At 42.9% G+C, this 26,503-nt stretch overlaps 1 protein-coding gene across 9 annotated transcripts in view; it reads left to right on the top strand.

The window, feature by feature from the left end:
* The window catches only part of LOC108386958 (acyl-coenzyme A synthetase ACSM1, mitochondrial-like), a 72,300-nt gene that overhangs the window by 20,418 nt on the left and 25,379 nt on the right, over positions 1–26,503 (top strand). For 8 of the 9 annotated variants that reach the window (XM_073215488.1, XM_036992459.2, XM_073215487.1 and 5 more), the window contains exons 4-13: positions 2,064–2,271; positions 4,943–5,083; positions 7,215–7,374; positions 10,327–10,406; positions 12,694–12,811; positions 14,181–14,261; positions 14,746–14,847; positions 17,137–17,264; positions 18,336–18,435; positions 25,427–25,546. In XM_073215488.1, the coding sequence (XP_073071589.1) occupies positions 2,064–2,271; positions 4,943–5,083; positions 7,215–7,374; positions 10,327–10,406; positions 12,694–12,811; positions 14,181–14,261; positions 14,746–14,847; positions 17,137–17,264; positions 18,336–18,435; positions 25,427–25,546 (1,238 nt within the window). The remainder of the gene's footprint in view (positions 1–2,063; positions 2,272–4,942; positions 5,084–7,214; positions 7,375–10,326; positions 10,407–12,693; positions 12,812–14,180; positions 14,262–14,745; positions 14,848–17,136; positions 17,265–18,335; positions 18,436–25,426; positions 25,547–26,503) is intronic. The other variant, XM_036992463.2, reaches the window with a different exon arrangement.

The following is a 26,503-nucleotide window of genomic DNA, read 5'->3' as shown; positions in this document are numbered from 1 at the left end:
CACACCATCCCTCCCACTCACACTGTCAAACAGAATGTCATAGTTCTCTCCTTCATACGCACACAGACTTTCCCTTCCACAGTCTCAGAATTCCTACTTTCTCTTAAGATTCATCAAGTGTTAACATTTTCCCATATTTGAGCCCCGTGCCCCTGTTGAGTCATTTAAGAATCAGCTGCAGACACAGTGACACCCATAAGCACCGGATGGACACTGGAAACACTGCACCTCCACCTCGCATCTGCCAGGATCCAAGACATGCCTTCATGTGGCTGCACCAGTGCTGTCACACAGGGAGCTGACATTGACACACGGTAGCTGCCTGATATACAGCCAGAGTCCAGATTCCTCAATTGTCTCAATAATCTCCTTCCTGGCAATTTTTTATTTAAACCCAAATCCAGCTGAGGCTCATGGATCGGGTTAAGTTGCCGTGTGTCCTCAACCTCCTTTAGTCCAGGATGTCTCTCTAGCCTTTTCTTCATGACAGTGACGTTTCTCAAGTGTCTAAGCCAGTTCTTTGGCAGGAGGTCCCTACAAATTTACATTTCTGACTTTCTTCATGATTGGATTGAGGTTAAATGTTTTTAGCAGGAGTCCAAGAAGGGCAATATTGTGTCTTTCTCAGAGCAACATCAGGGGGTTACAGGAAGTTGTTTTATCACTTTAGAGAGGTGGTATCTATCTACCTTTGCAAAAAGGCACCATTTCCCTTTGTAATTAGTAAGTGATCTGTGGTGTAATTCTTAGGAGATGGTGTATGGTATCCTGTTTCCCAGCTGTCTTTCACCTCTGGTTTGAGAATCCACTGGTGATTGTTGACTGAATTGAATATTTTATGGTGGCTTTATATGAGGATTTTCTATTTATATCATTCCTTCTACATTCATTAACCAACATTCTTTAGAGATTTTCCTTCCCCTTTTAATTGCCTTTCTACTAATCTATACAATTTGGAATCCGTATGGCAGTCATGGATTCTATTTTGAATTACTTCAGTTCTATCATGCATGCTTTTACAACAATCTATCATGCTCTTGTTCATATTCTCTTGCAGATAAAGTCATTGATTAATGTATCATGATCTATCAAGGTCACCTGGAGTCAAGGATTAATGGCAACAGCAGAGGGAGTATAGAGATGCTGTGTCATCTGTAGAGCTAAGACACAGCCCATGGAAGTCCAAGACGTGGTCTGAGCCCTCTGGGATAAGCAGAATCAAAGACGAGTAGAAGCAAAAATTCCAAACGTGGGCACAACATATGCAAAGACTCAGCGTCAGGAGTAACCTTTATCAAGAAAGGCCATTTTGAAATAGAGAATAGAGTTGTGGGAGAGGAAGGTGAAGGATGGGCAGTGCCTGCCAATGTCAGGTTTGTGGTGCATTTCTGGAGAGAGGGTACAGACGTTAGTGAAGGGAAGAAGTGTGGAGGGGAAAAGTCATTGCTCTGTGGAATATGAGCCAGTGATAATGTGGAAGATGGGTAATGGGAGGGTTCAGGACAGGGCATCAGTGGAGACATTAGAATCAAATCAGGGCCATGAAGGCTTGAACTAATTGTTGGTCATGGAAAATGGAAGGGGAGGGAGGACAGTTCAGAGGACAATGGCTGAACTTGGATATGAAGAATGAAGGAGAGATGATGATATTCAAGATGACACAGGGACTGACAGAGAAGGAATTGGGGAGAAAAATGTGGCAAGAACGCAGGTGTTCCTGATGTCAGGGGCACCGTCCTTGCACACCTGTATTCCCAAACCCCATGCAAAGGTGTGTAAAGTAGGATCCACCTGTCTGCTGGCTAGATCCATCTAGAGTAGGAAGTTTAGGGCACGCATTTCAAATCTTAACATGTGTTGGACTCACTCAGAGATCTTACTAAAATGCAGATTCCCCTGCAGTAGGACTGGGTGGGGGCGTGGGACCCTGTCCTTGGTGGTGCTGATGGTGCTACTGGTCTTAAGAGCATAATTTGCACAGCAACAGGTTGGAGGATTTCTATGCACATAAGCCAGGCCTGAAGCCCCTGGTTGTGAAAGACAGGCCACTTTCTCATCCTCAGGGATCACCTTTATGCCAGGAACCACCCAGCTGACTGCCAGGGACATTCTCTACCGTCTACAGATGTCCAAAGCCAAGGGCATTGTGACTACGGATACCCTTGCCCCTGAGGTGGACTCGGTGGCTTCCGAGTGTCCTGCTCTGAAAACGAAGCTCCTGGTGTCTGACCACAGCCGTGAAGGTTGGCTGGACTTCCGATCACTGGTTAAGTGAGTATATGGCCTGATGAATGTGCCCTCTGAGAAATGGCAGAAGGCCATTCACTCCCAGATGCTGGTGGACAAGTACTGAAGCTCACCAGGTCTGACCCAGGAACCTCTTCTCTGATCTTCACTGATTTGCTGTGTGACCCTGGGCTAGTACCTTCCCTTCTCTTGGCTGCAATTGGTTGATCTGTAAAATAAGGAAATTGAACTTTCATGACTCTGTCACTAAAGTGCAATCACCCCTCTGCAAAGTAGATGTGTAAAGTCAGGGTTATTGTGTTACACTGTAGGTGGGGAATCTGAAATACTGTTTTTTTATTAAGATATCATTGATATACAGTCTTATGATGGTTTCACATAGACAAAACAGTGCTTCATTATTCACCCATATTATCAAGCCCTCACCCCTCCATTGTGGTGATTGTCTGTCAATGTAGTAAGATGTTACAGAGTCATTGTCTTCTCCATGTTGTATTGCTGTCCCAGTGACCTACCTATGTTGTGATTGTGAAGTATAGTGCCCCTTAATCCCCTTCTCCCTCCCTGCCTACACTCCCCAACCCTTCCCCTTTGGTAACCACTAGTCCCTTCTCAGTGTTTATGAGTCTACTGCTTTTTCTTTCCTTCTGTTTCACTTTGTTTTTATACTCCACAAATAAGTGAAATCATTTGGTATTTGTCATTCTCCACCTGACTTATTTCACTGAGCATAATACCCTCTAGATGCACCCATGTTGTTGCAAATGGCAGGATTTCTTTTCTTTTTATGGCAGAATAATATTCCATTGTGTATATGTGCCACCTCTTCTTTATCCATTCATCTACTGATGGACACTTAAGTTGCTTCCATAGCTTGGCTATTGTAAATAGTACAGCAATAAACATAGGGTGTATATGTCTTTTTGAGTCAGGGATTTTGTTTTCTTTGGGTAAATTCCTAGGAGTGGAATGACTAGATTAAATGGTATTTCTATTTTTAGTTTTTTGAGGAACCTCCATATTGCTTTCCACAGCAACTGAACCAATTTACATTCCCAGCACAATGTGGGAGGGCTCCCTTCTCTCCACATCCTTGCCAGCATTTGTTCCTTGTCTTTTGGAAAGTGGCCATTCTATCTAATGTGAGGTGAGATCTCATTGTGGTTTTAATTTGCATTTCCCTGATAATTAGTGATGTGGAGCATCTTTTCCTGTGCCTATTGGCCATCCATATTTCTTCTTTGGAGAAATGTCCGTTCAGGTCCTCTGCCTATTTTTTAACAGGGTTATTTGTTTTTTTGGTGTTGAGGCATTTGAGTTCTTTATATGTTTTTTATGTTAATTCCTTGTTGGATAAATCGTTGACAGATACATGCGCCCATACTGTAGAGTGTCTTTTTGTTTTGCTGATGGTGTCTTTTGCTGTACAGAAGCTTTTTAATTTGATGTAGTCCCACTTGTTCACTTTTGATTTTGTTTTCCTTGCCTGAGGAGATATGTTCAGGGAAAAGTTGCTCATTTTGCATTCAAGAGATTTTTTTCCTATGCTCTGAAATACTGTATTTATAAAAACTAAATATATGAAGAAGTTGGATACAAGATTAAAATGAATTTTTAAGGTAAAACTTGAGATTGCAAGAAAAAGTCTCAAGGCTGTGACTGGCAGCCAGCTTGGAGAGCAAACACTTTCCATCTCCTAAGGTTTGGGTGCCTTTAGGAATACCTTGCAGGCAAAGTTAGGAAAGTGTTGAATTTGGAAAGACCCCTCCAGCTCAAGAATTCTGCAAGCCTTCTGGCATTTCTCATATTACACACAAACCATGCTGGGCTTGTTTTCTTGAAGTAACCTGTCAATTTTTTAAGCTCTATATCAACCCCAAAGGGCAAATATTTACACTGAAGGCACATCTTCCTGGATTCTAAAATCAGAAAATGAAGCGAAATTAGCTTAAATAAAGCCTACTCTTAAAACTCACTTAAACTGTCCAGAGCTGGGATGGTGTCATTTCTCAGCAAGCTCGTGTTTGCTCCAGCACTAGAACTATTTGCAGTTTCTCTGACTGATCACATAGGAAGCTTGCATTTACAATCACAGTGGGTCCAAGCAACTCTCAATCTAGGAGAAACTCCCAAAATCAAGGCAGACTGAGGTAAGTAAGATTCTCCCCACCACCTCAAGCTCAAGCCAGAGCACATGCACATCTGTATATGTTTCTTTCACTGTTACTGTCCCTCTCCCCTCATTACAAAGGTTATGAGGTTAAATTCCTGCAAGGAGCTAGTTACATATGAAAAACAAGCTTAACAGTGTGATTGAGAGCACAGTGTGTGGATCCGACTGAGTTTGAATCCTGGCTCTGCCATTTGCTGACTACATGTCTTCAAGCAAGTAACCTAATCTCTGTGGGTCTCAGTTTCCTCATCTACAAAATGCACATAAGAGCGGTACTCACCTCTTATGGTTGCTCTGAAGATTGAACAAGTTTGTACTTGTAAAAAATTTAGAGCATTGTGTGAAACACAGTAAGTGCTATTTCAATGTTTGTTAAGATTTAAAAATAATCCATTGCCTTTTCTACATTTTTCAAATGAAATGTCAGTCTACGTATCCACGTCATCCACGTCTGACTCCAAGCCTCATATCAGTTCCTTTGCTCTCCCCGAGGGTGGGAAGCATGACTTCTCTCCTTCGCAGATCAGCATCCCCAGATCACATCTGTATTAAGTCAAAAGTCCTAGACCCAATGGCCATCTTCTTCACCAGTGGGACCACAGGCCTCCCCAAGATGGCAAAACACAACCATGGACTCGCCTTCCACTCCTCCTTCCCATCATGGTAGGAAACAGCACTGATGCCGAGGCGGGGCACAGATCCGATGCTGTGTGTGTGTGTGTGTGTGTGTGTGTGTGTGTGCGCGCATTTGTCTGCTGGGAAGCAGCCCTAAGTAGAATTGGCTCCATCCTTTTCTCCCGTCTGCTCTCCTTGGCTCAGACTGCCTAGAGTCTGAGGGGTGAATGCCCGGAATCCTAAGGGTTCACCAGACTGATGCCTCTGAAAGACAAAGGAAGTGCATGGGTGGGAGGGTGGGCAGCAGGCTTTCAAGCAGACCACCCAAAGGCAAGCCATTGTTTCTGCCTGTAGTCCCAGGGTTCAGTGGGGAAAGACAGAAGGTTGTAACAACGTCAAATGAGGTGACAGGTCCTCTCCTCTCACCCAGTGTGGATAAAGCAAGCTTGCAGTTCTCAATCATGCTCTGTTAGCGAAAATGATAGCTGGAAACAAGCCATGGCCCCTAACCTAGAACAAACACAGAGGCTGAAGCTGTGGCCATGGGTTAATCATTTAATCAATTTTAAGCCAAACCTCTTCTACCCTCTGCCCCTCCCTCGACTAGTAATATTCAGACCAGACCAAATTCTATGTATTTTCTAATTTATTAACCAGATTGGTGTGGGGCAGGGAAGGCTTCTTGTGAACAGTGGGCATCTGTGCTAAGGTGGGATTGAGTAGCAAAACCCTGGAGGAAGGTGGGGGAATAAGGGAAGGGCTTTCTGTGCAGTCTGAATAAAGCAAAGACACGAAAGTATAAAAAGTATCTTTCATACAACTACAGAGACTTGAGTATAGCAGATGGTCAGAATGTCATGTAAGGGGTGGACTGGAGGAATTGGGAAAGTGAGCAGGGCCCAGATCATGGAGGGTCATGTGGGCCTTGATGTAAAGTTTGGAGTTTATTATGAAAACAGTAAGGATGTATTGAAAAGTTTTAGCAAGGGAGACACCTGGTTAGATTTGCATTTTTTAAAAAAATCACTGTGGCTGCAAGATGAGAAATGGGTTGGAAGACATTAAAATAAAGTTAGAAATACCAGTTAGAGGGTCTTGGAGAAACCCAAATAGTGGTTATCTCATATAACACATTTGAGATTTTAGGAAATAAAATGGACAGGATCTGCTGCCACAGGTGGGAGATAAGAAAAGGAGTCCAGGTTGATTCCCAGATTTCAGGCTTGGATAGGTTTGTGGGCAGTGGTGAACCATCACTGAAATATAGAGAACAATGGGGCAGAAAGAATTCGTCCAAGGGAGGCAGGGGAGATCAGGATCTGCTGGGTTTGAGGTGCCTGAGAGACACCCCAGAGGAGATGCTCAGTGGGCTCTTGGGTCTGAGGGTCAGAAGAGAGGTCCTCCTGACTGGTAACCTCCTGAGGGTGAGCCACAGTCCTAGGAGAAATGGGATGAGGGAGTGTGGATGGCTTATCAAAGCCCCTCTCTTCTAACATAAAACCTCCTCAAAGCCACTGTTGGCTAATGGACAGGTGTGTTTTCTCAAGACGTTATAGTGCTCAGAGGTCCCTCAGAAGAGCATTAGGGAGAGAAATGAGAAGCCTCCTCCACTCCCTCTTCCAATTATTGCTTTTGGCTAATTGTTTGCAGTCCATTGCCAAGATGGGGTATTAATTAGGCCTGCCTCTCTCTCTCTCTTCCCATCACAAATGTCAAAACCTCTGTGAGCCAAAGAGTGAGGAAAGGATCATGAAGCAGGGCGCTCCAGGGTTCGGCTACAGACAGAGCTGGAAAGCCTCTGGGTTGGGCTTTTATCTCTCCATCTGTCAGCTTTCTTTCTGCTCTATTTTGGTGCTCTTCTCAGAAAGGCTCACCCTTTATTATCCCAAAATAGCTGCCAGCATCACCCTGGACTATCTCAGTAACACATTCAAATCCAGAACAAGAGCAACAGACTTTGTCCAATATCCCCAGCCTTAAGGATCGTTAGAATTGAGCCAGTTAGAGTCGAACATGACCAGGAAATATGACTTCGCGTACTTTTGAAACCTGGGGAAGGGATGGATCTAGAGCCCCACATACACCCAATGAACTAAGAGGGACAGGAAAGCCAGAGTCCCCAGCCCTGATCACTTCCTCCCGTGCTGACATAACTGAGGCCACTGTGTTTTGGAGTTAGCAGGAAATTGCTGCAGCTGAAGACGTCTGATACCATGTGGTGCATGGCAGACCCGGGCTGGATTCTGGCTATCTTGGGGTGCCTGTTTGAACCATGGACAGCAGGGGCTACAGTCTTCATCCATCGTCTGCCCCAGTTTGACCCCAAGGTCATTGTAGAGGTAAGAAGACTGTAAGTTGCCAATATCAACAAACTCCCGCAGTAATTCAAAAGCTGGACCCTGCTGAGAAATATTTTATTTAGCCAAGAACCCATTAGCATAATAAAACCCTAGTTCTGGGTTTCTCAAAATGTGAAGCACTGAATCAGTTGTTGTGTCAGAATCATATCAAGATGTAACCTTGAAGAAAATGTATATTCCAAGCCCTTCTCCAGATCTATGGCTCAGACTCTGGGGACTTGGGACCTGAAATATAGATTTTGAGAAATGAAAGCAACCAGAACTAGCTCAGGTCTTCTGGATCCTTGATCCTGGCTCTGCCAGGGCCAGGAAGCTGGCGTGTGTGTGTGCAGGAGCACGTGTGTGCACGTGCGTGTGTGCCTGCATGTGTGTTGTTATTCAATTTAATAAGTGTTTAAATAAAAACAGAGCCCTTGGAATATGATGAATCTACTTTCTTATCCACATTTGACATTTATTACTGGCTTATTTGCCACTCTGGACCTCAGTTTGCTTATCTGTAAAATGGGAGTTTTAATAGTTACTACCAGAAAACCATTGGTAATATTGATTTGATAGTGTGCAGAGTGCTTATCTCTGGGGCTGGCACATGGCAAACACTCAATAAGGGGCAGAGGTTGCTGCTAAACGGCTACATCGTGATGATCAATGAAGTCACCTGCATGGACTCCTTCCCCTGAAAATTCTCCTTGTGTCTTCTCCACTGACACCCTTGCTTTCCATCTCAGAGGCAGACCTGCCCTTCCACCTGTCAAAGTCCAGCCCTCTCCCCACAACTGCTGTTGTCCCTGCCTTTCTGTTTGGAGCTCCACGCTATTAATTCTTAATCCAGTAAACCTTCTCTCCTGTATTTTCAGCCTCTTACTTTGCATGAGCTCTACTCCCTCAGACCAAAGACATATTCAAAGGTCCCCATCCTGAAAATGCCTGCCCTTCACCCTGTACCCCTGGGCCAACACTGTCTGTCTTTCCTCCCTTAATGTCAAACTTCTCCTTAGAATGTTCTCTGCTTGCTGTGGCCTCTTCCTCTTCACCCAGCCTACCCCTGAGCACCCCTCCAAGGGCCTGCCCTGACCTCTCCTCTCCCCTCCTAAGCATTCCCCTTCTCTTCCATTTCACCAGCAAGTACATCAGCTCAGGTGGCTCTCAAAGCTGGACCTTGGCGGTGCTCTTCTCTGATTCCCTCTTGTGTATCTGCCCTTGGTCTCCAGTCCCTGCGATCAGGCACCTCAGTGCACTTCCCGTATCCCGCTCCATCCCCAGATCAGAGTTCACTGCCAGTCCCTGAGGCTTAAACTTGAAAAAAACAACACTGAATCCACCTTTCCCTCCACCACCAGGTCTAACTCCCTCCTACTGTGTGGGGTGTCCCAAATTATTATTTTGACTTATTTTCCACTTAGTACTTCTGTGAATTTTTAATAATAAAATGTTTAATGCTCTAGTTCAGTTCCTTTTATCAAAGATGGGAGATACTGACTAAAACCAGGAGTGCTAAATACTATTCAGATCCACAGCCCTTTCCCTCCACTTCCTCTCTGCCCGGAGGGGCTGCAGAACCTCCCACTCCCTGCTCTGCACGCCTCCAAAAGCTGCACCTCCTCTGAAAAATCACCAAGATGAGTCACGAATTACAACTTATACAACAATAGCCAGAAACAATAGTCGGTGACTCAGCACCAGGCTCGGGCAAGACCTGGGACGGCTGCTGTCTCTTCCGTATGAACAGCGCTCCGCTGCCTACGACCCCCGGACACCACCCCACGCAGCTCGGTGTTCTCCGTGAGAATAAGGGAGGGAGGACTCTGGTCCAGCCTGTCATGGTGCTAGAGGAGAGGAGGAGAGGCTGAGCCTGACCAGGGTCTGCAGCAGGAACGGGAAGGGCACCAGGAGTCTCGCGAGGCCGACCCCCGGTGGCCTCTCTGCTTTCCTCTCTAGACCTGCTCCCTCCTCGTTGGCAGGCCAGCTTGGCAACGGCAGCCTTCCAGGGGTGCCGTCCCTCCCTCCAGATGACCAGGCCGCACTGGCAGGAAGCTGAGTGGCTCAGCTTAAGTCCGTCACCAGTCACCAACCCCATGCTGCATGCCCAAATTTTTAAGAGGATAAGAATGTGAGATACTGTAGAAGTCCAAGCCAGAGGTTAGAAGGTGACTAGGCTCGGAAAGGGTGGGAGTGAGAGAGGAGGCAGACCCCTAAATGCCCAGTGTTACGTGGGAGATAGGGACATTCCCGTTTTACAGATGAGGAAACAAAGTTGCAGAGAAGCTAAGCAGCAGGGTTGGGATTCAGGCAGGCCGACCCCAGGCCCACAGTCTCTTCTCTTTGGTGTTCTTTGCTCTCCTGGCATCACCTCCCCAGGTTGGAAACTCAGAGAACACCGGCCATTTGAGACCCTAAATAATCTGGCTCCTACTAACCCCCAGATTCCTAAATTTACAATAAATCATATTATTTGGCTTAAAATTTCTATGACTTTGCCCCCGCTGTTCCTTCTGTCTTCAAGAGCCATCTCCATTCCTCTGCCTGCAGACCTGTATCCTTTTGTTAAATACCCCAACTAAATGCCACCTGTTCTAGTAAAGCCCCTGGATCACCCATTCAGGAGAATTATTTCCTCTGCTATGTTCTCACAGAACTTCTTTCAGATTTCTCTTAAGACAGCTACCGTTTCTGCCTTATCACCTGATTCCTATTTTATCTCCTCCATCAGTACCTACTCTCCTAAGAGTTGGGGCTTTATCTTACTCTCCTTCCTCAGTACCTGACACACACCGTGTACAAAATCCAGGCTCAATATAGGTGCATTGAAAGAACTAACAAATGAATAACTGGGCTCTCCAAAAGGGGACATCAGAATTAATATGCCAACAAGTGGGCAATATTTTTCATCGTAACTATAAAAATAAAATGCCTTCTCTCCTCACTTTGTAGACATTGGTCAAATACCCCATCACCCAAATCCTTGCTGCGCCAGCTGTATTTCGATCGATTCTGAAGCAGAATTTCACCAGGTATAGAAGTGGGTGTGGCTGCTAATGACAATCTTTGGGTAGGATTTTAAGGAATCTGATGCACCGTGGTCTGACTGTTTTCAGCTGTTCCTTTTAGGGTAGTGTGTGTTGCGGATGGGGGGTAGGGGTGGGGGGCAAGTGTGTGTTGGTGGTGATAATTATAAACTACTCTAATTAGTTTATTAAAGCAGGACTCAGAGATCTGAAAGAAACACTCAATGAGCCTTGCATCATCGAGGGTTTAATTTTTTAACAATTTTATTGTGAAAGAACATGGAGAAAAATATGTAAGACATAAATTTACAGATTGATGAATTGTTAAAAATAAAATCCCTGTGTTACCACTCACCCAAGTCATAAAAATAGGACACTTCCAGCGCCCCAGGGACCTCTTCATGCCTCTACCTTCCCCTAAAGGAATCTGCTATCTTGGCTTTCATGATATTCCTCATTTTCCCTTATAGTTTATTTCCTAAGGAAATATCCCTAAACAAACAATTCTGTTTTATTTGCTCTTGAACTTTATGTGCGCAACCATACATTATTCTGTAATATCTGGCCATTTTTCAACATTGTGTTTCCAAGGTGTGTGTGTCTGTTTTGCTACATATTGTTGTGGTTCATTTTTGCTGCTATACAATATATCCCATTTTATGAAAATACCATGTGTTTTATCAATTCTACCATTAAGGTACTCTTGGGTAATTTTCATTTCAGGCTATAGCTGCACGAATTCTTGCAAAAGTAAGGATATAAGCATGCATTACTGTAGTGTTTTTCTGTGAAAGGAAAGACAAAGTCACATTGCCAGTGCATCCTGCCACCCTATTTTCCAAAGAATCGAACCAATTTATGCATGCACTGGCAGGGCAGGAGAATGCCCATTGTTCTACAACCTTGGCTATATGGGTTATTGTCAGAGTTTTTAATATTTGTAACATGATACATGCCAAGTGTTATCTCACTATAGTTTTATTTTGCATTTCCCTGTGTTTGCAGGTTAATTTTTAGCTAAACTGAAATCTGTTCTTTGCAACATATGGGCATTTGTTTATCTTTTAGAGACTCTGAGATTGAAATGGCTACTTCAAAAGTCAGAGCTAACATGTGTTACACTGAACAATTAAAATGTCAAGGATTTCAATGACTACCATTCCAAACTAACTTAAGTAACAACTTGATTTTGTTCATGAAGCTTCATTCTCAGTGGATTTCCATCTACAGTTCAAAGCTCTAAACACAGCATGTTTTGCAGTATTCCTCATCCAGTAAAAATCCAACCAGAGCATAGCTAATGACTCTGTCAGAGACTTTGTCCACTTTACTTAATTTGGAAAAGTTCCAGAAAAAGTAGAAAGATGCCCTCAATAAAACCAGTCCTCCTGCCCATCAGCCCTGACCCTGCATATAACAGGCGAGGGTGATGGAGGTGGACAGGGGAACCAGGGGTCTGCTGCCTCCTGCCCCCTACAGAACTGGCCCAGCTCAGCCCTATGCCAGCTGGTACTCAGACCTCAGTCACTTCTCCCCATTTCCTTCAGGGAATCCATCATTATTTTGTGTTTGCTTTTATGTATGAGAACATTATTTATGGAAAATTTCATGGAAAAAATGGAGGAGAGAATTTTCATCACACAGCTACCAAGTATGCAGGACTTTGCTACAAATGTTTACAGACTTTTCTGTTCTCTCTGAAATTCTTTCTCTCAGGCCTGTAACATGTGACCCTCCTCCTCTTTTTCCCTATACTCAGCCCAGTCATCCTTGATGACCTGAGCAACTGATCTCCAATCTTTAACTTGCATTCTTCACTCAGAAATACAGAATACAAAATATGAACAAAAGCCCTTTAGTATGAACCCCTTTGTCCATGGAAGGCCTGTCCTGGGGGTCTTATCCCTCACCCCTCTTATGGTTTATATAAATATCCCTCTTGGCCACATAGAATGCCTCCCTAAGACAAGATCTGATCAACACATCTTTACCCTCCAATTATAACCACTTCCAAATTTAATCTGATTCTCCCTGATTTAACCCATTAGCATCACCACAACCACCCACCCCCTACCAGAGAAGCTAACAGGCTAACAGGCGCTGCCAAGAAGGGAATGGCTTCCACTTGCTCTTGACCACCAGTAAATTGCCCAGAAAGTGAGCCAGAAAGGAAAGCAGAAGGAGAGATTGTCCATATGATAAGGCTGTGAGCCCATAATACCCCGGGTCTGAGGAAGGGCATGCAAGGCCTGACCTGAGGCTCTGCTGCCCCCTGGCCTGCCCTCACCCTCAGGTTCCCTGCCCTGGAGCACTGCTGTACCGGTGGGGAGGCCCTGCTGCCTGAGGAACAAGAGCAATGGAAAAGACAGACAGGCCTTCTGCTCCACGAGGCCTATGGACAGACAGAAACAGTAGGTAGATGGTTCCTTCTGGGCCAATCAGGACATGCTCAGCCCAGGCCCAGCAGATAAGCTGTACCATGCCATGGGTTGCCAGAGGCCCACTGTGCTCAGAGCATGGCTTGAAGACAATGGGAGGCTCCAGGGTTCTAGGCTGATCTTCCTCAGATCAATTGGCTTAAAAACCATTCACACTCAGACAAAAACTTTAAAAGGAGTCTAAGGACATAGTTCCACAGTCCCTGTGATCTCAGTCAAGGGCACCCTGGGCCATGTGGGATCTCAGTCAAAGGCACCCAGGGCCATGTGGGAAAGAAGGTTCTCTCCAGCAACATGGAGGCCATCACCCCAAGTCCTGCCCACTTCATTGTCCCTTCCCATGGCAGCAGCCACAGGGGGCCACTAGGACCTGGCCTCGGAAGATGGATTCTGGCTGTTCATGAGGACAGCACACAGGTTGGATTGTGGGACACTAGCAGGAGGGGAGCAGGGAGCAGATACTTTCTGTACACACACACACACACACACACACACACACACACACACACACACAGATTGTGATCCTAAAGGTGTCACTGAACAGCCATGTGGCAGGGCACACAGAGTATCATGCATGCCTTGAACCATGAAACCTTGATCAGTGGTAGTGTGGACTTCCAACCCATGCTCAACCCAGTTTGGATGCTGAGCAGAGCCACTTTCTCCAGCCTTCCTGTTATCTTTGTAGCTGACAATGGATGACTGCCATCGCAGGAGCTGTAGCAAAATGCTTGCCTGATACTTTTTTGTAAAAGATAAATGATTAGTTTATTGGTCTGCTTCCAGGCCTGAAAGATGTTAAGACTTGAGGACTGTCTCTGAATGGCTAGACCAGGAGGACAGTGGGATGAGAATTATACACTGCGTACCAGTCCATTTGCATTAAATTTTTCACTGACAAATGCCTCCTTTATTTTATGCTCAATTGGTGTTTTATTTCTCAAAGCACTTTCACATCTATTCATCTGTGCAACATCTTCCATGTTTGTTAAAGGACTCATGACCTTCCTGTGGCAAATGGACACATGCCTGGCATGCGGTGGGCACTCTATCCCCTACAGTACATACCCACAGTGCCAGGCTCACTCCTTTGCTACTTTTTCAGCCCCTCCCACTGGCCTCTGCAGCCCCAGCAGCTCCCACAGGCCCAGCCACGCCCCTGCAGTGAATGTCTGCTGAGCACGGTTGGGTCGGTGCCAAGAGTCTAGAAGCCCAGGATTCTAGCTCCCCCAGGAGGGCTCATTAAGCTGCATCAGATGGATCTGTGGGCGAGGATGCGTGTATGACTCCTGCTGCTTTCTGCTCAGCTTGGCCAGCCCAGCTCTCTTTCTTTTGTGAACAGGGAAAAACCTGTGGCAATTTCCGAGGAATGAAGCTCAAGCCGGTTTCCCTGGGGAAAAGCATCCCACCCTATGATGTCCAGGTCTGGTCCTAAAGGCACTGACAGGGAGCAGTTAAGTGGTCAGCTGGGATGGGACCCCTGTGTGACACCAGGTGACAACCGGCTGTGTTCCCCTGCCCTGGCTGTCACCCTACCACCTCTCCTGGTTTCCCTCTGATTTCCTGGGGAGGTTTCAGTTGCTGTGTCCTGGGTGTGGTGCAGCTCAGCATGACAGCCAGAGGCCTCACACACAGTGGGCAGGAAAGTAGCACCTCGAGGGGACCCTGGCAATGATCGCCACCAGCTGGTGCTTTTACTTTTTCCTGATCCATGTTTTCTAGCTGAAGAAACATTTGCCATGTGTATATATCCATGGATTTCACCATTTCCTGATTTCAAAGACTTTTGACAGTTTTATTCTACTTTCTGACAGCGCTGTGTCACAAGACTAAGTCAGGCACTGTTTGGGTGGGGCGGGGCAGTTGGGGTCGCCCTGCAGGTGGGATTCACAGGCCTCTTGCTCCAGATCATCGACGAGAAGGGCAACATCCTGCCACCCAACACGGAAGGCAACATTGGCATCAGGATCAAGCCCGTGAGGCCCATAGGCCTCTTCATGTGCTACGAGGTGAGGGCACCCCATCTGCTCCCTTCCGGGCCCCAGAAATCCCAGCAGGGTGCTGTGTAAGCAAAGGGAGTGGGCTCACCTCTGCATCCTGGGACTTCACATCTCCCTTTATTCGGTCCAATACAATGAAGCCTGTTTTAATATCAAACAAAGTTCAGAATGTGTCCACACATCCCTTCCTGTCTTAACAGACTGATTTATGGGGTAGAAAAGAGCCTGGTTCAGAACCTCCAAACCTGGGTTCCAATGATCTCCTGTGGTTAAGAATGTAAGGTTAGACTGGTTTCAAAACCTACCATCCCACTTACCAACAGGGTGTGAACAAATCTATTCACCTTGCTGAGCCTCCTGGGGGCACCGTTATTCCCACTTTACAGAGGAGGAAACTATAAATTGGAAGCATTTTGTCTTTCCAATGTCAAAGAAATGGTAAGCCCAAGATTCAAACCCATGTTTACTGGGCCTTAAACTCTAAATGAGAAATCCAGAGTTTACAGAAAACTCTAATAACCTATAAGGAAACCTGAAACTCTTGATCAGACAAATCCTAATCCTCCCAGATTAGCAGTGATCACTAAAAGGAAATTCTCAGCTTCCGAGACTGGCCATGGAAGGATGGACAGGCCTTGAGATTGATATCAGATTCCATCTCCTTAATCCAAAGCAGCAGCCATTGGAGGTGATCTTGCCTTCCCTGTGTGGCCTCAAAGGGGCACCACACCTCTTGTGATACTTAACCAAAAGCAAACATACAGCTTGAGCCTGAATCCTCAGTAGAGCAGTTTTAAGCTTGGATAACAGAAAATAAACACAGAGTAACATGTATATGGATCACAGGTACTCAACCCTGCCTGCACCTTAGAATCATCTGAGCAGATTTTTTAAAAAATATTAATGCTGGGATCCAACCACAGAGAATCTGGTTAAATTGAACTGCAGTGGTCCAAAGAAATGACTTTTTTTTATTGTTCGAGACATATTTAATTTTGCATTAAATCAGGGCCAGCACCTATTTTTCCCATTTCACGTGCTCTTGTAACAGTATGTTATTCCTCCTCCATTGAGTTTTGCTTGTTTTTTTCTTTTCTTTTTATTGAGGTAAAATATATATATATAGCATAAAATATACCCTTTTTGACATTTTTGAGGATACAATCCAGTGGCATTGAGAAAATTTACAATATTGTGCAACCATCTCCTCTATGCATCTGCAGAGAATTTTCACCACCCCAAACAGAAATTTTGTTACCATTGAACAATATTCCCCAGCCACCAGCATCTTGGAGACCTGGGGCTCACCCACAGCATGAAATACTGTTCAACAATAAATAGACTCAAAGTACTGGTGAACAAAACAACCTGTACAAATCTGCAGAGAATTATACTGAAACAATTCTTATGAAGTCAGTCCCAAAGGTTAACCAAGAAGATACCATTTATATAATATTCTTAAAATGACAATATTATTTTTAAAATGTGGATCAGTCACTCCCAAGGGTTAGGGATGTGGAGGGATGAGGGAAGAGAAGAGAAAGCCGGTGGGTGTAGATATCACAGTGCAACAAGAAAAATCCTTGTGATGATGACACTGTTCTGTGTCTTGACTGTGGTGATGGATACATGAGTCCACACATATGATAAAATTGCATTGGACTAATACACTCCACACACAAAAATGAGTACAAGTAAAAAATGAGGAACATCTGAGTGAGATTGGTGGATGGAAGCAATGTCAATAATCTGGTTGTGATACTGAACAATATAGTTTTACAACATGTTGCCACTGGGGGAAACTGTGAAATAGGATCTCTCTTGTTATTTCTTACAACTGTATGTGAATCTACAATTAGCATAAAATAAAAGTTTAATTTAAAATTTACCAGCTGCATACGCTTTCTGTAAGGATCAGACAAGGTAACATTTTGAGAATAAAATTCATTCAGCAAACTTTTATTGACACCTCCCATCTGTCCAGGCACTGTGTGAATGCTGAGCTTAGAGCAGTGCATTAAATTAAAAGGGCTCTTTTCTCAAGTGCAAAATTTATTCAAATGGAGTGCCACCCAAAAATTAGTTGTTAGTTATTTTGACTTTCCTTAAAATTGGCTTAATATTGTCCAGGAAGTAACTAGTAGCATAGATAGAAAATAGACTCAGAGAGATTGCAAAACTAGCATAGGTGCCAGGTAGAGTCAGCAGCAGAATTTGAAGCCAAATCTGAGCTCCAGTTTGTGGCTTATCATCTATAAACTCATTACCTTCAGTAAAAGGGTGCTGTTCTCTTTGCAGGATAACCCAGAGAAGACAGCTGAAGTGGAGTGTGGGGACTTTTACAATACTGGGGACAGAGCAACGATGGATGAAGAGGGCTACATCTGGTTCATGGGGAGGAATGACAATGTCATCAATGCCTCTGGGTAGGTGTGGCTGACCCTGAGCCAGGAGGTATCGCCTTCCATGGGATCCCTGATGGGACCTAGCTTGCCCAGAAATTCTTCTGTGCATGGGTGATGGGACCCACAGCCTAACTCTGAACAGAGCTATGTCTATGGTGCCATGGCTTAGGGGTATCTGTACAAACTGCATCCAGAAGAATCCATCAAACTAAAGTTTCAAGAAGGTCTGGAAGGAACCATAATTAGACATTATACAGTTAAGGGAATCTGGAAGAAAGACTTTACTTTGGTCCCTATTAGTTGAGCAAACTTGCTCTGCATTTGTGCTCCTCGCATGGGACACAATAGGTCACAGAAATAAATTAATAAATGCTACTAACTACTAACCATTTTGGGTACTTACTATGTGAAAGTCCTCTCAGTAGTGCTTTATAGAACCCACCTCTCAATGCTAGTAGGTAGACATGATGTCACTATGCCTATTTTACAGATGAGGAAACTGAGTCACTGACCAGTGGAGAAAGTTGCCTAAAGTTTCAGAGATAGTACAGGTTGTAGCCCAGAGCTGAACCAATTAGTCTGGCTCTGAGTCCATTGTCCCTAAACCTCATATGACTTAGAAAGAACAATGAGGACACATTACACTAGAGTGACAAGTCTTTTTTAATCTATTTTAGAGAAATTGAGTTTCTTATCATTTTCAAGTTCTAAAAAAAAGCTGATACAGTGGGGAATAAGCTGCAGTGGATATGGATGAATGTTTATGATAAAATTTGAGGCCTCCAAGAGGTCTCATGCTGGGGGAAGCTGGGAGCCACGCCTTAGAGCACTGGGAGGAAAAAAGCACTGGCCATCCTCCCTCCCAGGGACAGTGAGGTGAGCAGTTCTGGGGAGCATCTGAGACTTGCATTTCTTGGCATGAGTGCCCAAGTCTTCATGTTTTGGTCCTACTATACAACCTTTGCACAGCATGTGACAGTTACACTTGGTGGGAAGGTAAGATGTGACCCTTTAAAACTGAGATGCAAAATCCTGGGTAACCCCAGACGTGGCACCTACTTAGAGACCAAGAAGAACCCATCGATCCTCCAGGTACCACATTGGGCTGGCAGAGGTGGAGAATGCCTTGGCTGAACATCCAGCAGTGGCTGAGTCAGCTGTGGTGAGCAGCCTGGACCCGATTCAAGGAGAGGTGAGGAGGATGTGGAGGTCATTGTTTCTGTGGGTGGGCACTGGGAAGGCAGGTGCAAGGGAAACTTCCAGGCCATATGTTCCCAGCCTTAGGCTACCTGTGGAGGGAGGGCACAGTCGGTTGACATTTGCACTTACTGTGTATGGCCACAGGGGGTCTGTGTTCTCATCTGTGACTGAAAATGATTATAAATGACACATAGTACATGATGAACCCTTACTATGTGCTAGCTCATTTACCCCTCTCACAACAACAGAATGAATTAAGGACTCTCATAACCTTTTACACATAAGTAACCAGAAGTCTAAAGGGCTTAAATAACTTACCTGGATCACAGTCCTGGAACCAGAATGGGAATCTAAGGAATCTGGTTCCAGAGCATGCATTCACAGATTCATCAAGTGTTAGTTGAGCACCCACTGTGTACAAGCCACTGTGCAGTTGAAGTGGCAACATAAATAATAAGTTAAAATAATAAATTACCAACACTCATTAAATGCCCTTAGGACACTGCCTACTACAATAATTATAAACATGACAATGATAATGATAATGATAAAATATGACAGTGATGAGTTTAAAAGTAAATTTAAACTGAGAAGGGGCAGCGTGAGAAGTGAAGTAGAAATCTCCTCCCAGAACCACATATAACATAAAAACATAGCAAATACAACTAATCCTGAAAGTGTGACAAGAAAGAAACTGCAACAGTTGGCTTATATCTGGGGAAAAGAGAGGACTTTATGGAAAAGGGTAAAGTAGCAAAGCTGCGAGCTGGCCCAACACCAGCTCACCAGTGGGAGGAAGAAAAATGGAGTGGGGAGAGAGTAGAAGCCCAGGACTGCTAAATCCCCAGCCCTGGAGATCTTCTCTGGGAGCACAAACCCACATTGCATGGTGCTCTGGAGATTAGAAGGATTGGAAAGCAGGGACAGGTGGAATACTCGGAGAGACTGAGATTCCAGCCACTTGTGGAGAACAGGTACCCACAACTGGCTGCTCCAGGACAAAAGAAAGGTGGGCACTTTGAAAGACTTCCTAACAATGAGAGGGCTGCAAAAGGGGTAAGGATTACACAGAGCTTGTTGCTCAGGAGAAAGTACAGGTGGACAAAATCATCCTGCTCACTCAGCCCAACATGTTGAGAACTTTCAGGACCTTCATGCACTCCATCCCCCTGGCTAGCAATGCAGCCCCGAGGTGTCACACTGAGATACACAGCCTGTTGCTTCTTCCTCCTGGCTGGCACTTGCTTGCAAACCTGCTGCCCCTGCCATTGCATCAGGCCAGCCAGTGGGCAACCCTGCCTATGGCAGCTACAGGGGTGTAACACATAGGCTGCTCCCTGCACCTTGAGCCCAATGGCCTTGACATTGGAGGCAAGCACTGCAGCTGGGAAGCAGGAAAGAGCTCTGTCTTCCCAGCAGGCAGCGCCACTTGCCTGTGATACCCACCATTGCTTCAGGAGCTGGGCAGCTCCAGAGAGTAGAGCTCCTGCACACTAGAGGATGCTGCCTACACAAAGTTATCATTCCATAGTTTTCAACTAGGAATGAAACATCCAAACATCCTTGTTCAATCCAAATTCCCTCAAACACCAGAAAGAGGGCTCAGTGAAGCTGAAATCACCAATCTTCCTGATAAAATTTCAAAATAAAAATCATAAACATGCTCACAGAGTTACAAAAAAATATTCAAGATCTTAGGGATGACTTCAAGAAAGAAAGACTGAAAATACAGTATCTAAAGTGAAACATACAATGGAGGGATTTAAAAGCAGATTAGAGGAAATGGTAAATGGAATAGAAATTAGAGAACAGGAATACAAAGAGGCTGAGGCACAGGGAGAAAAAAGGATCCTTAGGAATGAAAGAATAACAAGAGAGCTCTGTGACCAATCCAAACAAAACAATATTCACATTATAGGGGTACCAGAAGAAGAAGAGAAAGAAAAAGGGATAGAAGGTGTCTTTGAGGAAATAATTGCTGAAAACTTCCCCAATCTGGGGAAGGAAATAGTCTCATAGGCCAAGGAAGTGAACAGACCTCCCAACACAAGGGACCCAAGGAAGACAATACCAAGACATATAATAATTAAAGTTGCAAAGATCAAGGACAAGGACAGAGTATTAAAAGTAGCTAGAGAGAAAAGATAATCTACAAAGGAAAACCTATCAGGCTGTCATCAAAATTCTCAGCAGAAACCTTACAGCCAGAAGGGAGTGGCATAATCTATTTAATGCAATGAAACAGAAGGGCCTTGAACCAAGAATACTCCACCCAGAAAGACCATCATTTAAATTTGAAGCAGGGATTAAACAACTTCCCGGAAAGCAAAAGTTGAGAGAATTTACCTCCCACAGTCTCTGCAGTGTATTTTTAAAGGATTGCTCTATATGGTAGTGCTCCTAAAGTTAAATTACTGTCACCAGAGGGGATAAAACCACAGTAAAGGAAGTAGACTAATTAATTACTAACCAAATGCAAAATTAAATCAGCTACCCACAAAGTCAGTCAAAGGATATACAAAGAATACAGAACATGACACCTAATATGTAAAGAGTGGAGGAGGAAGAAAAGGGAGGAAAAAAACTCTTTAGATTGTGTTTGTAATAATGTAATATGCAAGTTAAGTTAGAGTGTTAAATAGTAAGGAAGCTGCCCTTGAACATTTGGTAACCATGAATCCAAAGCCTGCAATGGCAGTAAGTACATACGTATCAATAATCACCCTAAATGAAAATGGACTGAATACACCAGTCAAAAGACATCGATTTACAGAATGGATAAAAAAGCAAGACCCATTTATATGCTGCCTACCAGAGACTCACTTCAAACCCAGAGACACACACAGACTAAAAGTGAAGGGATTGGAAAGAATATTTCATGTAAACAACATGAAGAAAAAACCAGGAGTTGCAATACCTGTATCAGATAAAATAGACTTCAAAACAAAGAAAGTAACAAGAGACAAAGTAGGACATTATATAATGATAAAGGGGTCAGTCCAAAGAGAATATATAACCACTATAAATATCTATGCACTCAACGTAGGAGCACCCATATATGTGAAAACAATACTAACAGAATTAAAGGGGGAAATAGGATGCAATGCATTCATTTTAGGAGACTTCAACACTCCACTCACTCCAAAGGACAGATCAACCAGATGGAAAATAAGTAAGGAGACAGAGGCACTGAACACATTAGAACAGATGGACCTCACAGACACCTACAGAACACTCCATCCAAAAGGAACAGGATACATATTCTTCTCAAGTGCACATGGAACATTTTCCAGAATAGATCACATAGTAGGCCACAAAAAGAGCCTCAGTTAATTCAAAAAGATTGAAATTGTACCAACCAACTTCTCAGACCATAAAAGTATGAAACTAGAAATAAATTGTGCAAAAGAAAACAAAAAGCCCACAAACACATGGAGGCTTAACAACATGCTCCTAAATAATCAATGGATCACTACCTAATAAAAACAAAGATCCAGGAAAATATGGAGACAAATGAAAACAACAGCTCAACACTGCAAAATTTGTGGGATGCAGCAAAGACACTTCTAGGAGGAAAGTACATGCCAATACAGGCCTATCTCAAGAAAGAATAACAATCCCAAATGAACAGTCTAAACTCACAATTAATGAAACTAGAAAAAGAACAAATGAGGCCCAAAGTCAGTAGAAGGAGGGACATAATCAAGATCAGAGAAGAAAGAAATAAAATTGAGAAGGATAAAATAGAATTAATGAAACTAGAAGCTGGTTCATTGAAAAAATAAACAAAATAGATAAAACATTACCCAGACTTACCAAGAAAAAAGAGAGTCTGCACACATAAAAAGAATCAGAAATGAGAAAAGTAAAATCACTACAGACACCACAGAAATACAAAGAATTATTAGAGACTACTATGAAAAATTATATGGTAACAAATTAGACAATCTAGAAGAAATTGACAACTTTCTAGAAAAATACAACCTTCCAGAATGACCCAGGAAAAAACAGAAAATCTGAACAGACCAATTACCAGTAATGAAATTGAATTGGTAATCAAAAAACTAGCCAGGAAGAAGACCCCAATGCAGACACCAACTCCACAAATCAGCTGAAACTGAGAAGAGTGGATGAGATCAAGGGAAACACGGAGAAAGATGTAAGAAAGACATGGAAACCAATCTTGGAATCAGAAGGTCCATGGACCACTGGTGGTGGACAAGTGATGCAGTTTTATTTCTGAGCACAGCTTATATATACAGGCTCATAATGATGTCACTTCCAGACCGATCTCATATCTAGTATTGTCATTCCTGCTTCTGGTGATCTCACTGTCTGGTGTCTGGACCTGGTGATATCACTTTCAGGGTGACATCACTTCTGGAGTGATATTGTATCTGGTCCTATACAGCCCTAGACCAGATGGCTTCACTGCTGAATTTTATCAGATACTTAGAGAAGACCTAATACCTATCCTCCTTAAAGTTTTCCAAAAAGTAAAGAAGACAGAATACTTCCAAACTCATTCTGTGAAGCCAGCATCACTCTAATACCAAAATCAGGCAAAGACACCACAAAAAAAGAAAATTACAGACCAATATCTCTTATGAATATAGATGCAAGAATACTCAACAAAATATTAGCGAACCAAATTCAAAAATATGTCAAAAAGATCATACATCATGATGAAGTGGGATTTATTCCAGGGATGCAAGGATGGTACAACATTCAAAAATCCATCAACATCATCCACCACATCAACAAAAAGAAGGACAAAATCACATGATCATCTCCATAGATGCTGAAAAAGCATTTGACAAAATTCAACATCTATTCATAATAAAAGCTATCAACAAAATGGGCATAGAGAGCAAGTACTTCAACATAATAAAGGCCATATATGACAAACCCACAGCCGACATCATACTGAACAGCAAGAAGCTGTAAGCTTTTCCTCTAAGATCAGGAGCAAGACAAGGATGCCCACTCTCCCCACTTCTATTCAACATAGTACTGGAGGTCCTAGCCACGGCAATCAAACACAAAGAAATAAAAGGCTGCTATGCTGATGGGCAGTGACTAAAGTAACAAATAAATAAATAAGACATAAAAGGCATCCAGATTGGTAAGGAAGAAGTTAAGCTGTAATTGCAGATGACATGATATTTTATATTAAAAAAATCCTAAAGAATCCACCCCAAAACTACTAGAACTAATAGCTAAATTCAGCAAAGCTGCAGGATACAAAATTAATACACAGGAATCTGTTGCATTCCTACATACTAATGATGAACTAGCTAAAGATAAATCAGAAAATCAGTTCCATTCACAAATGTATCAAAAAGAATGAAATACCTAGGAATAAACCTAACCAAGAGGTGAAAGACCTATACCCTGAAAACTACAAGACACTCATGAGAGAAATTAAAGAAGACACCAATAAATGGAAATACATCTCATGGTCGTGGATAGGAAGAATTAATATTGTCAAAATGGCCATCCTGCCTAAAGCAATCTACAGATTCAATACAATCCCTATCAAAATACTGACAGCATTCTTCAATGAGCTAGAACAAATTGTTCTAAAATTCATGTGGAACCACAGAAAACCCCAAATAGCGAAAACAATCCTTAGAAGGAAGAATGAAGTGGGGGGGGATTACTCTTCCCAACTTCAAGCTCTACTACAAAGATATCTGAATTTCATGGAGACAAGATTTGGAATTTCAACAAGACATGGAAGCAACCCAAGTGTCCATCAATAGATGAATGGATAAAGAAGATGTGGTACATATATACAATGGAATATTTTTCAGCCACAAGAAGAAAACAAATCCTACCATTTGCAAAAACATGATGAAACTAGAGGGTATTATGCTCAGTGAAATAAGCCAGGCAGAGAAAGACAAATACCAAATGATTTCACTCATTTGTGGAGTTGAACAGCAAAGCAAAACTGAAGGAACAAAACAGCAGCAGACTCACAGTCTCCAAGAAGGGACTATCAGTTACCAAATAAAAAGGGGGTGGTGAGGATGGGTGGGGAAGGAGAGAGAAGAGGATTAAAGGGTATTATGATTAGCACACAATGTAAAGGAGTCATGGGGAAGGCAGTATAGCACAGAGGACAAGTAGTGACTCTATAGCATCTTTCTATGCTGCTGGGCAGTGACTGCAATGGGGTATGTAGGGGGGACCTGATTATATGGGTGAATGTAGTAACCACAATGGTGCTCATGTGAAACTTTCATAAGTTTGTATATCAATGATAATAAAAAAAGAAAGAAAATTACATATATTAAAATAAAAGGAATAATAGTCAGCAATGAAAAGGAACGAAGCACTGATATGTGCAACATGGATGAATCTCAAAATTACTACTGTATGTGAAAGAAGTCAGCATAAAAGAATACTTGTATGATTGCATGTACATAAAATCTAGAAAGCTCAAGGTAATCTAGAGCAAATAAGAGCATTTCAATGTTATGTAGGGCTGGGAGTGGAGAGGCATGAGCTGCAAAGGGGAATGAGGAATTGTTTCAGCTGGTAGAAATGTTCTGTGTCTTGGTTGTAGTGGTGATTTCCCAGAGGTATAACACTGAAAAACTCAAAATTGTACACATTAAAGAGATGTAGTTTATTGTACGCATTTGTACTTCAATAAAGTTTATTAAAAAAATAATAATAAAACAGTAAGTTTGAACTAGCTTCATGTTTGGTATGTATTATCTCATAGAATGTTGACATAAGCCCACTGAGGAATGAACCTTGCTGTTCCCATCTCACAGAGAAGGAATCGGGGTTATGTAATTTTCCAAAGCAAAGAGAGGAAACTGGAAGTCCTGGGATTTGAACCTTGCCTGTCCTTTTCCAAAGGCTCAACTGTCTACTTGTTTTTCCATTCATGTAATAAACATTTACTTTTTAATCTATACAACTGGTTGCCACTCACCCTGAGCCTCCACTCTGGTTCTGCACTGCAGGTGGTGAAGGCATTTATTGTCCTGACCCCCAACTTCCTGTCCCATGACAAGGACCAGCTGACCAAGGAGCTGCAGCAACACGTGAAGTCAATGACAGCCCCATACAAATACCCAAGGAAGGTGAGTGATGGATGGTCCCTCTGAGTGGTTCCAGGGGCCCCCTGCCCATAGTCTCACTGGGTGGCCAGGGTGAAGTTCAAGTGGCCAAGAGAACCAGAATTTTTCTCTGCAGAAGCAGGAATCTGGCTTACTGGTGCGGGAGAAACAACCTACTTAGTCAGATAGAAACTCTCTCCTGTGTCAGAAACCCACAAGGAACCCAGCTGGTATGTTAACCTAAAGAAAAATGTCAGATGAGTGCCCAGAGGTACCAAGAAGGTTATTTATAATCTTTCAAAATTTGGAAAAGAAATTAAAATCATCAACTTCCAAACTTTAAAAGAACATTAGTTGTAGTAAGAAATGCATTCTATATGGTAACCCAGAATATATATTTATGTATATATATACACACATATATACACACCCTCTATATATATGTGTGTGTATATATACACATAATAAAATTTAATAAGATGATATTTACCCTAACATGTAAAACATTGATGTTTTTTAATCTACTCCATTTGTTTTAAATGCCATGTACAACCTATGAAAATGTCCAATAGAGAAATTATTAAATTATTCATGAAATTTCATATTATGCTATAACTTCAATTGATGCAGATCATTTATTTTTAACATAAAAATGTTGCAACTATGTTTTATTAAGAAATATACATAGTGTCTTACTTGTTTAGCAACAAAATTTGAGCGTATAGCGAAACCAAAAAGTTATTCTTTTTTTCTTTGTAATAGTACTTTGCTAACATTTTACAATCAGTAAATATTGCAAAGTTACATAGCTAACATTTATTGAACATTTACTATGTGTGCCAGGCCCTGAGCTCAATGCTTTATATGCATTATTACTTCATTTACTTCTCTCCACAACCTGAGATGGCATGACCATCCCATTTTACAGAGAACAAATTAAGACCCAGAGTCTCTAAGTAAATTGCCTGAGATTAGAATTAA

Source organism: Manis javanica, chromosome 10, assembly GCF_040802235.1.
Source record: "Manis javanica isolate MJ-LG chromosome 10, MJ_LKY, whole genome shotgun sequence".
NCBI lineage: Eukaryota > Metazoa > Chordata > Mammalia > Pholidota > Manidae > Manis > Manis javanica.
This window is presented reverse-complemented; position numbering and strand designations above follow the sequence as displayed.